The sequence below is a fragment of the Dermacentor albipictus genome, chromosome 3 (genome assembly GCF_038994185.2).
Source record: "Dermacentor albipictus isolate Rhodes 1998 colony chromosome 3, USDA_Dalb.pri_finalv2, whole genome shotgun sequence".
Classification (NCBI taxonomy): Eukaryota; Metazoa; Arthropoda; class Arachnida; order Ixodida; family Ixodidae; genus Dermacentor; species Dermacentor albipictus.
The window spans coordinates 120984968-120999828 of NC_091823.1; the positions used below are offsets into that span (position 1 = coordinate 120984968).

Sequence of the window (14861 nt, forward strand, 5' to 3'; positions counted from 1 at the left end):
TGTGAATACCACTTGTACATAAGTTCTAGGAACCACGCGGTGGTATTTGCTTCCGGATCTATTACTCCCTGCTTTACCAAGCATCGAATTCCAGGAGGACCTTCTCGAAAAAAAAAAAGCACTGCAGTGCTTACTTTCATTTTCGTAAAGTGACTGCCGCGGACATGTACTACGGAAGCTTCGATGCAACTTTCAGCTTTCTTTCAGCGTCGTACTCTACAGCAGCGCGTAAATGTTCTATTTTAACCTGATCTGATTGCAAATTGTGCTGAACAACAGCTGATTCGCTAAGCGTAAACGTAATTGAGTTTAGAAGTTGGCACCTTCTGCTCTCTAGAGGATGCGCAGCATCCGCACTTAACGAACGCTCTCGTCCTTCGAAGCAGGGGTGGGACATCGAACACACTGTGTCGAATTTCTGTGGCTGGAAGATCCAAGCACTCACCACATTGCCCTGTTGTACGCTCCCATGTCGGGTGTTACGAGATGTTTGCGCATATTAGCACGATTTCTAACACGTAGCCTTTAAGGAGACTACCCTCGACGTGACTCCCAGTGAAATGGTAGGCAATAACCTGCATCCGCTTTTGATTGAGGCCTCGTACCATAAATACTAGAGCATGCAACTTCCACTCTTCAACAGAACATCTTGCAGGCGTAGAACGACATTCGTGGCAATGACTAAGCCACTAATGTGGTTTAGACGCCAGTGTCTTCCCCCCAAGTACTACGTCTTCGGTACGGTCGAGCTCGAAACCCTCAGCGATATCCCTCTCAACGAGGAATTTTAGGTCAACTGTGTATGTCAGGATTCCTGGCAGGAACTTCAGACCTTGTAGACGAAGTTCCAAAATTCTGTTGGATAAAAGCGAGTAACGTAGTTTTCTCAAGGTCTCGTAGCCAGAAGTTCCGCAGGCGAATTTGACTTTGTTTTATAGTTGCTGGCGACCACGGGGCTCCATGGTTGCGTTGCTATTTCTTGACGCTTGTGTCTGGTCTTCGTTCAGAGACTTGACGCTATCCTCAAAAGTTGTGAAACTGTCAAGTTGTCTTTGTGTTCTCTTGAAGCGGCGTGTATTAAGCCGGAAGCCTTTAATGGCTCACTGTCAGGGTCATCTGCCGTTAACAGAAACTGTCACAGCTTTCCGGCCTCCTGGTCGGTATCGTCTGTGTCGTGACGTCACTGCCGCTAGGCGCAGGTGTGCGCCTCCTGATTGACTCGCGTGCGTGACGTCACTGTGGTCAAGTGCAGGTGTCGGGGTGGTTCGGCGCCGCGCGGCATGACTCATCACATCGGCACGCGTGGCGGCCATGTCTTCGACGGTGCGCCCTGATGCCACTGTCGTCATTCGCCTGGGGTGGCGCCCCGATTGGGCGCTGTGTGGCCTGACGTCACTGTAGCGAGGCGCGCATGGCGACCGTCTGCTTGGGTGTATTGTGGCGGTGGCGACAGTTCGCGGTATCGTGAGGGAAGGATGCCTCGTCTCGCCAAACCAGTGTCTTTCAACACGTGATGTGCGGCAGCCGCTGAACGCAAGCGGCGCTCAAGAGAGGCTGAGCGTATACGTCGCATGCATCAGGGCGGCGAGGCGCATCCGACACCACAGAGTCCAGAGACGCGACGGGCCAACGCAAGAGAGGCAATGCATTTGAAGCGATTCGCTGCATCTCCGGGTACCAAGGCAATTGAACGAAGCTCGGAAGCGCCGTGACCGCCATCTTGCCGCGGCAAGCCGAGCAAGTACAAGTCAATCGAGCGAAGTGGATGGTGAGGATGGCCAACTACACCCCGACACCGTCATGGAAGACGCGTCTCCTCCTGATTCACAAACGGCGGTGCAACAGTTCCAGGCGGCCGCAAACTACCTTAATAGACACTTCGTCCAGAACGACGTTGCAGGCATTTAATAAACAAATGAACATTCACATAACAGTGCACGAGTTGTGTGCCTCCGTGGTGATTCCGACGTAACTAATCGCCATTGGCAATGGTGCCAGGCTTCCGCCGTTTCACACTTTAGTCTCGACAAAGCGTCTTGCGTTTTCTTTTGTGATCAAAGATAGCTGCTTGCTCAACTCTGCGCAGGCTCTGTAGGAAGAGTGGGACTCGCAGCTTTGCGGAATGTCCGTGGTGACACTCGATCATGCTTGTTCTAGGTCTGCTCTCGCAGGCACGACAGTGGTAGCAGAAGAGCTGGTCTGTCGGTCAAGCGGCTTTGCTATTTCATAAGCGGCAGATGGTGCATCAGACGGAGGTCTTTCCTTCGGTGGTTAGCGGTGGTTCAGCAAAGCTGCAGAAGTAGAAAATGAAACATGGGAGAAGCATGAGGAGGCGTGATGACAAAATATATTCGTGTGTATTATTAGCATACAACAAAGGTATTATTTGCAGGTTCTATTTGTTATGCTCAGATTTCCATAGACTAAATAGTTCGATCTTTTTGGCAGTGCCTCATTCGTAGAAGCGAACATCTGGATCTATGTGGTTACGCGGCTAGCGGATAGATTAATTCGATATATTCGCTAATCATCTTTATGGTGCAAAAGTAAAGCCTACTAGAATACAAAGATCACCCATTGGCTCAAAATTTTATGCATCATACCAAGGTCGAGAAAAGCGTCCTCGGTATATGCTATAGGTGATAGAGAAATGTGCGGAATATAACCAATCTTTATATATAGCTTTCATTGAGCACGAGAAAGCGTTTGATTCAGTCGAAACCTCAGCAGTCATGCAGGCATTACGGAATCAGGGTGTAGACGAACCGTATGTAAAAATACTGAAAGATATCTATAGCGGCTCTATAGCCACCGTAGTCCTCCATAAAACAAGCAACAAAATCCCAATAAAGAAAGGCGTCAGGCAGGGAGATACAATCTCTCCAATGCTATTCACAGCGTGTTTACAGGAGGTATTCAGAGACCTGGATTGGGAAGAATTGGGGATGAAAGTTAATGGAGAATACCTTAGTAACTTGCGATTCGCTGATGACATTGTCTTGCTTAGTAACTCAGGGGGGCAATTGCAGTGCATGCTCACTGACCTGGAGAGGCAAAGCAGAAGAGTGGGTCTAAAACTTAATCTGCAGAAAACTAAAGTAATGTTTAACAGTCTCGGACGAGAACAGCAATTTACAATAGGCAACGAGGCACTGGAAATCGTAAGGGAATACACCTACTAGGGGCAGGTAGTGACGGCGGATCCGGATCATGAGACGGAAATACTCAGGAGAATAAGAATGGGCTGGGGTGCGTTTGACAGGCATTCTCAGATCATGAGCAGCAGGTTACCATTATCCTTCAAGAGAAAAGTATATAATAGCTGTGTCTTACCAGTACTCACCTACGGGGCAGAAACCTGGAGGCTTACGAAAAGAGTTCTACTCAAATTGAGGACGACACAACGAGCTATGGAAAGAAGAATGAAGGGTGTAACGTTAAGGGATAAGAAAAGAGCAGATTGGGAGAGGGAACAAACGCGAGTTAATGACATCTTAGTTGAAATCAAGAAAAGGAAATGGGCATGGGCAGGACATGTAATGAGGAGGGAAGATAACCGATGGTCATTAAGGGTTACGGACTGCATTCCAAGGGAAGGGGAGCGTAGCAGGGGGCGGCAGAAAGTTAGGTGGGCGGATGAGATTAAGAAGTTTGCAGCGACAACATGGCCACAATTAGTACATGACCGGGGAAGTTGGAGAAGTATAGGAGAGGCCTTTGCCCTGCAGTGGGCGTAACCAGGCTGATGCTGCTGCTGCTGCTGCTGATGATGATCATGTATATGCGGACAAATGTTACGCTATTCTGGTTGATGGTTTTCCAGTGGCGTAGCCTGAGGGAGGGACAGGATGTTGCACTTCGGACACGTGCCCCCCAATACCCCAGCTCGAAATTTTTTATTCAGCATGCGGCCTGCCTCCCCTTCCATATCCGATACTCCTCGCCCACGGTAGAGTGCGTGCCCAACCCACGAAAAAACGTTGCTGGCTTTGTCACTGCACTTTTTCGCACATTATCCACCACAGACTCACAGAACAAGGTACTGTTCCGATTAAACAGCCTGGCTGTACTATGACCTGTTTATTCTACGGTTATTCAACTGCGGTAAATTCTACTCAAAAGGAACAATGAAGGCACTACCGAAGTGGTAGGGGGGACATGTATGGATAACCGCGACGTGGCATTTCTCGAATTTCCAGGGCACTTGTTAGAAAGCATTTGTGCTTTTTGAAGAGTGTCACGCTGAATTGGAAGCCGTGACTTGACAAATTACAAGCCGCCAATGTGTCGTCTGTTTATTCCTTTGTGTGCCTCAATTAGACGCAAAGTATCTCCATAAGATGCATTTTTGCTCGTCTTTTTTCCCTGTGAGAAGACCACTTAAAGCGGCACTCTTCTGCTTGCAAAATAGTCATCCAGGTCGGGAAATCTAAGAATTTGCAAGTGGTCCGTTATGGGATGTGCACTCTCATTTATAGAGCTTGTCGGAATCCACTGTCTTACCTCTGAATGAGAACACCTGTGGCACAGCGTCTGGCCCCATCTGCTTTGGTTTGCTCAAAGTTGCTTCTTTTTTAAAGTGAGCCTGCAAGTCCAATGAAAAATATTATATTTGATTCTATCGACGGCAAAAAAATATTTCGAGAAACTCGTCGAGTCATCCGGCTTTATAATAAATAATTGATGAGATTACGCCGACCAAAGGGCCCGTGGCTACACCAATCCCAAATAAACTTTAGCGAATAACTAATGTCGAGTAAAACAAAACAAAGAAAAATAGCGGGGGGGGGGGCAGGGGCTAGGTGATCGTTTAACTCGGATGTGTCAGCTTACTTGCAGTACAGACGAAAAAGGGATGTTATTTTTATATGATGTAATAAGCCCTGGAGTACACTAAAAGGTGCGTCTGAAACCAATGAGCCGCATGCGGATGCTTCTAACATTTCACACACGGACATTTAGTTGCAAGTGGAACTAAAACATACAAGGCCGCCCGCGCAGTAGGATTTATATAAACTATAATGGCCGTTAAAATGTACCCTATCTATTTTTTTATTTGTTACGTATGCTACAAGCCCTAAACGGGCCCAGACAATCCAGAGAAGTCTTCGTTTTGGCTCTTTCGGAAGCATTCTCCAGCCATTCCTGGAATGATTCGTGCGCAGGGGCACCCAACATCCAGGCATCTTTTTTTCGGAGCACGGCGACCGACCCACTGTGCGAGCTTGCGTTGGCACGCGCGCGAGCGAAGGCGTGGGCACCTCAATGGCGGACGTCCTTGAAATCGGCGGCACTGTACCCAACAATGAATGTCGCCACTCGGTGTGGAGTGGCGGAGGGAGGAGGACATCGAGGCACGCTATCCCAATGGACGCGTTGCGCCAGCTAGCGACGCCACCGCAAAGTCCGTGCCGGGTGGATGTGTGAATCAGTTTCTCACAATAAATACTTGAGGGAACTCTGGCGCTAGAGTTCCCTTTATGTAGAATTAAGGCACTCGAACCCCTGACCTTGGGTGAGAGTCGAACCCTCGGCCTTTGGAACTAAGAGGGATAACTAAGGGAAGTACACTAAGCGAATTAAGGGGGAGGAGTAAGCGAAGTAACAAGGATGACTAAGCGAAGCAGGCTAAGCGAATTACGGGGGATGTGTACGTCATGAGTCCGTCTTTAATGCATCGGCACTTGGGCTTTGCACTTCAAGTCGTCTGAGGGATAGCACAAGAGACCCATGAATTTTCATTTATTTTTCATCATTTTAGTGAAATAAATCTGAAGTCGCGGTTTTCTGTACTGACTGCAGTGTATGCAGCTGTAGGTGCTTTCGCTTATGAAATACATAGATATAAGCATATATATTGAAGTGATTACATTGTATACTTTCCCTGTCATTGCTTTTGTACTTGTACTTCCCCCGACTCCCGAATTCACCATGAATTTTAATCCAACCACTTTTATTGTCTGAGGATAGAGAATTAGGGATTGAAATGAATTTGATACACTATCTCGCATTCGTGCCTTTTAAGGAGCTTTGTGGACCATACAAATTTATTTTTGATATAGTCGTCTGACTAAACAACAAAAGCAAACCAACAAACAAGCTGTGGGAGCTATTGTCTCACACACCGTTTCTATATTCTCGCAGGTCAAAAGCGTCGACCTCGTCTCGGCCTACATCAGGCGCATCAGGGAGGTGCAGCCCTTCATCAACGCTGTCGTTGAGGAGAGGTTTGAGGAAGCGCTCGAGGACGCCAAGGAGGTCGACAAGCTGGTGGCATCGGGAAAGATGAGTGCCAGCCAAATGAGCAAAGAAAAGCCGTTGCTGGGGCTGCCGTTCACTGCCAAGAACAGCATTGCCATCAAAGGTTATTTATGGGTTGCCTGGCCCGCTACGCCGGCGACATTCAATCATAAAGAGACCTTATAAAGAGATCAGGGGTAACGTCAATATTTTCTTCGTTGGAGGCTAGACATGCTAGCAAAAAGAAATTTGAGCTTGGTGGCATCGCTACGCTGAAAGGCCATGCTGTCACCCATGCTAACACTTTCGAAAGCCCACTAGCTCCCCTTTCCACTTCGTGCATGTTCCCACCCAGGACATCCAGTGGACCACGCGTAACGATACACACAAGCATTACAGGGCACATACCCAGTACATTTGGAGACGGACATTCGAACGTTTCGCTGCAAGGAAATAAAATAAGCAAGAAAATGCTCATTGGCGAATAGAACAATACTGGTACGCTGGTCAGTATTAATACTATTACTTCAAGTTAACTATTATTATTATTACTATTACTACTATTATTATAACTGTACTTGAAATTATTACTCTAACTTCAAGTTAGACGTTTTCGAAACACAAACGTTTCAATGGGAGTTTCAGAATCTATTCGCTATGCTAAATTTTAAGCTATTTGCAAAAGCACATAGCTATTTTTCATTTGGTTGTATAGTGTTTTTTTCCTTTTCTTTCCTCCATTTCTTTATCCATTTAGTTGAATATTTATTCAATTTTAGTAAGTTTTTTGCCACAAGCATCACTTTCAGAAAGGCGATAGCGCACTGACCTCCAGTGAAGCAGGTAATCCCCCGCCATCGTCCAGGCCCCTTCCACAAAAGCACACACGGCTGGCTAACGCAGCCATGTCATCGGCTGTGTCAAAAGCAGTCTTTTCAATTCTACACACTCACCGCTGACACACCTTTGGTGGTTGCCTCACCCACTCTGCTAACCCCCTCTCCCCTTTAGCAGAAGCCTACCCTTAAACTGTGCGGAAGGAAGCATATCTTGCCTTAAAAAAAAAACTAGTCAACTTGTCGAAACGTTGGCGGCCCACTTTTACCTTTTCGTTTTGCTCGTCGTCATGAATTTACATGTCCCGCCTTACGCGCATTCTCCCTTAATACACGATAGTATGGCGTAAATCATTTACGCACACGTCTCACGTTTGTCTAGGCTCCGTGTGTGTGAGGAATAAACAGTGGATTTACCAGCACTTTGTTGCGGCCTTTGCTTTGCTGTTCTGCTTTTACATAACGGACGGTGATGGCTGAAATTCGACGTTTACCCGGATATTGTGAAGTTCCATATGCTGCACGATTCAAAACAACACAAGCCCTATGATTTTGCTAGCATACAAATGCACTTGGTTCACATTATTCTTCATTACTTTTGCAGCGAAGCTCTTTATGGCTAGGGTTCTGTGCATTTTTCGTGTCGGTCGACAACTCTGTGTGAGCAAAGACCATCATCAGCAATCAGAGTTTCTCACTATATTACCTAGAGGGAAATCTGGTGCCGCTGCGCTGTGGTATGCATGGGAATGCCAGTATATTGACTTCGGATTGGTATCGTTCTCGGGGACACCTTGAAGACGTGCCTGGGAAGCACCGTTCCGTCTCTGACAATGATTCATTTTCTACAAAAACAGCACGTAAAGAACTGTTTTAACTTTATTATAACAGAAAAACACATTTTGCTTAATTACGAGAGTATGGTATTGTATGCACAATTATATGAAACGTAAGAAGTTTCAGTGGGCAGCTAAAGTTGTAGGACAGACAAGATTCGCGCTCGCTTTGGAACAGTTTGTTGTCTGTTCTTGCGCTACTTCGCTTGGTTATGCATTGCAGGCGAGTAAACTTCATTGGAAGACGCAATATTGGTGAATAAAAACTTTTTATGAAGAATTTACTTTAGAAACGTGTTATTTGTGTCGCCATATCACGTTTTGGACGAAGCTTATTAAAACACCAGCCCATCACAAGCCTCGCAAAAACATATATTCCTTCATTCGCATGACGGCACAGCGTCCTTTAGGAAACTCCTATAGACAGTAGCGCCAGATTTCCCTCTAGGTGCTATAGTGAGAAACGTTACTTCAGCAATGACTCGTACCAGTGCTGCCACCATACTACTGGTCGCGCGCTCGTCGTCGTCTTCTACGACAGCTGGCTCGTTGGCGCCCTTCGGCGTAACCGTGCGAATGCGTTCGTGCATGTCACTGCTTGCACGTTCGGCGTCGTCGTCTTCCACAGCTCACTGCGATGCCGGTCATTATGCTAGGGTTCCCACATTGCCCCTTCCTCTGCGAAGGTGCTGACGGCATTGGCCCAGTGCACCAGACGGTGCGAAGATATTGCTCTCAAATTCTTTGCCACGATATATGTCGAATTGAAAACACGTATTTATATAACGAATGGATAACACGAACGAACGCGGGTGTAAAAAAAGGCGTGTGTGGGTACTTTCCGCGACGATGACCACCGATAATCATAATGAAGTTGTTGCACCTTTGTTCGAAATTCTGTGTCAGCTCTTTGTGCTGTGTTGCGCAGCTTCGGTGGTCATCCATCTTCACAGAGTGGAATGGCTCATGATTTTTTTCTTGTTCTCGGAACTTCTGCTGCACGAAGTCGCATGTCAATAGGATGATAAAAATTATGTCACCTTTGTGCTGGTCAAATACTATGTTTCCGTCCCTTGGGCTAACTGAACCCTCTTCGCATTACTGATTTGTCCTAAACCCATGCGATAAGAAAGCAGCTTGTTCAGGCTCGCGTGAACCAGCGCAGCTACCCCCATGTTATACGCCTTTGTACAAACGATATATCGCATTATGCGCATGCTAAATCTTTTCTTAAACATTTAATATCTTCACCAATCAAACGTATTAAAATTAATTTGCTAAATTCACAGGCAGCCTAGACAAACGTGAGACGCTTGTGCAAATGATTTAGGCCATGCAAGCGTATATTGTAGTGTTTCAAGACCATCTAACCTTAAGTAATATTTACAGATGGATTTCTTGTATTTTGCCCCCATCGATATGCAGCCTGTGCTGCCAGAGTTTCATCCTGCCCCATCGGGATTAGCAGCACAACGCCAAAGACACTTATTGCCCACCACGGCGGGTAATTGAACGAACTTATCGAAAGTGCAGAAGCAGGAGCGTTAAGACAGATTCAGATAGGTTTCGCAAAGAATGAAAAACAATCAACAATACGAATGTTGTGAGCGCATCTGTGAATCCTATGAAGTCAGCCATTTCTCCATCATGGTTACGGAGCCTACGCTTCAACCCACCCATTTCGGCCCCTCACATGGAACTTTTAAATAATGAAGCCCGTTCTATGAGTTTATTTTCGAAGCAACTTTGAACTAACATGTCGCCGATTGTTGTCTCATTTCGTTAAAGAGAAGTCACCGGTCACTAAACAAAATTAAAACGGTCAAATAGCAACACTGATTATTTCTCAAAATTGTTTAAATTACTGCGCACGAAGAAAAGTCATTAGAAATTTCATTGACAGCCCGTGCTTTTTACTTTACATGTTCTAATTCTATTAAAAAGTGGAAAAAACATTATTAGTGCTCACAATATGAAAGTGATTTTAATTTCAGTAGAGCCACACTTTACGGCCAGTGACGTGACGCCTGTGCGATGCCATTACCTGCCCTTCACGGCGTGTTAGAGGTTGTGAGGGTGCCCGAAGTTGTTGCGCACCTGCGTACAGTGCAAGGGCAACGCGCAACGCTGAACCTGGCTATCGCTGATAATGCTTCGCAGTCCGGACGAAACTCCGATTCTTTCTTTTTTGCGCACAACTGCTTCCTGTTGGGTAATTGTGTGACACCGGGAGTTGACAAGCAGGAATGTCTTCGCCTTGCAGGCTTGCGACAGGACGCGGGCTCCCTTTTCTGGCGCGGACGGCGGGCCGAGGAGGACGCCCCGAGCGTGGCGTTGCTCCGGGCAGCCGGAGCCTTTCCGCTGGCGCTGACCAACGTGCCCGAACTGTGCATGTGGGACGATGCGATGAACCTGGTGGACGGCTGCACGCGGAACCCGCACGACACGCGCCGAAGCCCCGGTGGAAGCAGCGGTGCGTGCTTCGTTTAGCCTGCCTGCACCCGTCGTTAACAAAGGGGACGGCGTTTTCGCCGTCAAAGTGCAGTTCCCGCTTTGAGTAATACTTAGAAAGTGTCATGCCTTCTCCTGATATCCTGTGATTATCCAATGATTAAGTGTTTTGTCAGGGCCCGAGCACGACAAGGTTGACATTGTGTGTTAAACACCAGCAGCGATCTTATTTAACTACGGCAATGGCGCGTGTAGGTTTCCGTTTGCCAGATCGTTCCATGCATGTTAATCACATTCTGCTTAATTCATCCGTCAGCGATTTCTAGATGTCGTCGTAGGCAGGTCAACCTGTTCTTTATGACAGACGTGAAGGTTCGTCAAGGTAGCTACAGCGCAGTGTAAACGACATATTGAGGAGGCGTACGATACGACATGGCGTTTCGGTGTTCTTCGGGACCTTTCCGTAATGGGTGTATGTGGCCACATGCTTAACACAATCGAAAGCTATCTCTCTCATCGCATGTTTCGTGTACAAGTGGGCAACAGTTTGTCTAGAAGGTTCAACCAAGAGACCGATGTGCCGCAGGGAAACGTGCTTAAGTGCACACTATTTGTCGTGAAAATGAATTCACTTCATACAGTCATTCTATGCATCATGTTTATTCTTTATATGTCGACTATGTGCAAATAGGCTTTAAATCATGCAATATTGCTTTCTGCGAATGCCAGTTCCAGCTTGGTTTGAACAAATTATCTGGATGGGCGGACGAAAACGTGTTTAAAGCGAATACGCAGGAAAGCTCTTGCATGCTCTTCTCCAAGAAGAGGCGCAACACCAATCCCTAGTATTTTTATCAATGGCGATGAGCTCACTGTCAGCATTGGACATACATTCTGAGATATTATCTTGGATTCAACACTAACGTTTATACCCCATGTCAAGTATCGCAGGACGAAGTGTATGGAAACCATGAACCTCCTAAAATCCTGTCGCACACCAGATGGGTTAGCGACAGAAAGTGCCTATTGGACCTGTACAAAAGCCTTATGCGTACATGTTTGGACTATGGTGCCGTGGTGCGCCACTCTGGCCGTTCCATACGCGTTGAAGATGCTGGATCCGATTCACCATTTGGCTATCCGCCTGGCCACAGGTGTGCTCAGGACAAGTCCTGTGCAACGCCTCTACGCGGAATCGAACGAGTGGTAACTAAACTGGCAGAGGTCATACTCTAGCTTTACATATTTTCTGAAGGTACGGGCAAACCCTGAACGTCCGTGTTACGCTACTAAACATTATATGACATGCACCACACTGCTTCGCAACTGACCCACATCAAAGGAGCCCTTCTCACTGCGTTTGAAGAAGCTCTATGATGGAATGGGTGACCCACTTTTAGAACTCCGTCTAAAGGCCCTGGCAAAGCTCTTACTGCCGTGGTAATCGAATCTTATTAAAGGCGACACGTCGTTTATTCATGTCACAAACCACACTCCAGAGGAGCAAATGCGAATGCATCTCCTAGAACTCCATTTAAAGTGCTGATGCCCGGAATTTTATACTCTCGCATCAAAGTCCCATGCCGGCGTGTCTTTTGCAGCAGTTGGTTCATCATTCTCAGAATCTGATGTGTTGCACCCAGAAATTAGTATCTTTTCCGCTGAGGCATACGCAATAATGTCGGCTGTTAGATGTATCGGGAAAACCAACCTACCCAGAGCCATCATATTCATTGACATAAGGTCCTTAGTGTCATTCCGCAAAATCAAAAATCCTGCACTGTAAGAGCTGAAACAAAGAGAAAACATCCACTTAATCGTAGCAATTGCTTATTTTCCCTTAATCAATTACTTTTCTCCACCTTGCGGGTTTGCAATATTCTATTACGTCGAATTTTTGCCTTTGCTTCCAGTTGTTGACAAATTCAGCTTCGCTCTATCATCTGCTAGCCGCCTAGTTAGATCAGATGGTAGAGCGGCTGCCCCGGAGAAATGGCGGTCCCGGTTTCGAGTCCCGGACCAGGATGAATTTTCCTTCAACTGGGATGCTTTTCTTTCGAGGAACCCGTACAGGTTTCCCTTGTAGCAACTGCTACGATTTGGTGGATGTCTCATTTTCCCTTAACTAATTACTCCTCTCCACCTTGTGGGTTTGCAGAGAGCTATTACGTCAGAAGCTACTACTGTACAATGCATGTGTCGCGTGCACCGGCAGTGTGGTTGTAGAACCGCATTTGAAGCAATCCAAGCTAAATTTAGCCTATCGGGCGGTTCTAATTTATAGAGGCGCAACTCGGCAATAGGTTTGTCGATTCGAGCGGGGAGTGGTCGCATTTTAGAGAGCTCACTCTGCCATATTAGCATAATCCATCAAACTCAAACCGCTGCTAATCAGGAGTTAAAAGGCCTCCAATTGCAGATATTTTGTGCTTGCTCCATTATGACACAGCTGCGTTCGACCCTATTGCCCAAACACCCACTGCAAAACAAATGGGCCCACTGCGTATAGGGTGCGAGCACGATTAAAAAATTAGATTGTAAGGGCCTTACTAGCTGCAGCGCAAGCATGTAAGCATTGTAATGCGCAAAAATGTTAGCTGTTTAGATGGTTACGTCATTTCTGTACCATATATAGCCCCATGCCCTCTCTGCAGCGCGTAGAAGACGTTTCACGCACCCCACTGTATCTGCTTCCCGGATACACGGCCTACCCTATTTACAAAGAACCTTTTCCCCCTCACTACAGGTGGAGAGGGAAGCCTCCTGGCTGCAGCTGGCTCACTGATTGGCCTAGGCACAGACCTCGCTGGAAGCGTGCGGGTACCAGCTGCCTACTGCGGGGTCTTCAGCCACAAGCCAACAGCCGGTGAAAACTCTACATCGAGCTTTCCGAATTTTTGAACTCAGTAATCAATTTTCCTCGGCCCACCATGATAGTAAATTGAATATGGTACCGTCCTCATGAGCGCAAAGTAGTATGTTAAATTCCATACCTCACCTGTGACATTTTGACGGGGTACGTCAAGAAACCCGGGAGTAGAGATTTCAGCAAACGTTTGTGTCACAAGAGAGTTTCAGTTAAAGTGACCCCGAATACGAATACGTCTTTCGTGAGTCAAGGGCTGATCATTACCGTCATAAGACACCATAGATCCCGCACTTCATTCGGCACCACCTCCCTCTCCATGGCCAATTAATCAATGTTTTCTGCTGCTCGCAATTCAGCCCCCAGCTTCCTCCAATCACGCTTTCACTGTCAGAGGGAACACATTAAGATTGCCAAAATAGGGTTTAATGGAGGTGATGATGGCGTTACCGTTGTTGTGCTTACCTCTGCCTCTTCTCACGCTAACCTTAGGAGTGGTGCCCAACACTGGCTTGCTGCCAGATCTTGGAGAAGGTCTGGGGCAGTTCAACTGCGTGGGCCCCTTGGCCAGGTTCGTGGAGGACTTGCCGCTGATGCTCAACGTACTGGCGGGAAGTGCGGCCAACGCGCTTAGACTAAATGAACAGGTGTGTACGATTCCATGGGGTGCTGTTGTAGAGCGAATCAACTAGCCACAATTATTGTGCACATAATGGACACAACGATGAGCAATGCGAAAAATACCCAGCGTCACGCAGTTGTCAGTGTGTTAAGGTATAAAAATACTTATTGCACTGTCTACAATACAATAAGCCTGCAACTCCAAAGCAATGATAGAACATCCAGTTGAGTGAAGAACAATATTATTGCTTGAATTCATTGTCATTGGTGGGATAAGGGCCGAATGCAAACGAGCTAAGGTTTTGGATAAAAAGAACGCTTACCGTATCAGTAACTCTTCAAAGCTATGATGAGCAAGAAAACAATGTAATTTGCTTTTTTTAAGCAAAGGAAGTTCATTAAATATATAGCCGTCTACTCAAAGCTTTATGAAAAGTGCTGACCGAGTGCAAACGTTTATTAAGAGGGGACAAAAAAAGGTAAGTTTGCATAATGAAAAAAAAACACTTATTTCGTGAATAACCCGCCAGAAGTGCATTATTCTAAATGTCGGGAAACGACTAAGATGTTAGCGTAGTTAGCTTTATTCCTCCCGGCACCAATTTTTTCTTTTAAGTCAACTTGCAGAAACAGCCTTCAAGATGCAGATCATAAGTCATGGTAAAAAAAGTTCAGCTCCACGATTTAAAGGAGAGGAGGACACGTAGGCTGAGAACTTGTTAAATCAATCGCAGTGCAATCCTATAGATTTCCTAATGACTACTGAAGAAATTGACGTACATAGCTTTTACATACGAATGATATATTGTGTTACTTAGTGTGCATAATAAATGATAGACCTCTGCACCAAATAAATGCGAACAATATTTTTTTCTCTTCAGGTAAATCTAAAGACGCTGAAGCTGTATTACATGGATACAGAAGGAAGCCTTTACATCAGCCGTGTGACCACTGAGGCTCGCCGAGCAGTTAGACGGGTCAGTGCTTTCATTTTCATAAAATCTCCACTAT

The 14861-nt window shown here is 46.4% G+C and overlaps 1 protein-coding gene and 1 long non-coding RNA gene across 3 annotated transcripts in view; one reads left to right on the top strand and one right to left on the bottom strand.

Annotated features, from left to right (window-relative positions):
• Positions 1-14861, top strand: part of LOC135919485 (fatty-acid amide hydrolase 2-A-like) — a 44027-nt gene that overhangs the window by 8685 nt on the left and 20481 nt on the right. The window contains exons 2-6 of the mRNA XM_065453343.2: positions 6145-6364; positions 10176-10385; positions 13110-13229; positions 13722-13876; positions 14732-14827. Coding sequence (XP_065309415.1) covers positions 6145-6364; positions 10176-10385; positions 13110-13229; positions 13722-13876; positions 14732-14827 — 801 coding nt within the window. The remainder of the gene's footprint in view (positions 1-6144; positions 6365-10175; positions 10386-13109; positions 13230-13721; positions 13877-14731; positions 14828-14861) is intronic.
• LOC135919488 (uncharacterized) overlaps positions 1888-14861 on the bottom strand; it is a 40843-nt gene continuing 27869 nt past the window's right edge. For both annotated transcript variants that reach the window (XR_010569979.1, XR_010569980.1), the window contains exons 3-4: positions 4504-4585; positions 1888-2291 (exon numbers count right to left, since the gene is read on the bottom strand). This is a non-coding gene — a long non-coding RNA (uncharacterized lncRNA). The remainder of the gene's footprint in view (positions 2292-4503; positions 4586-14861) is intronic.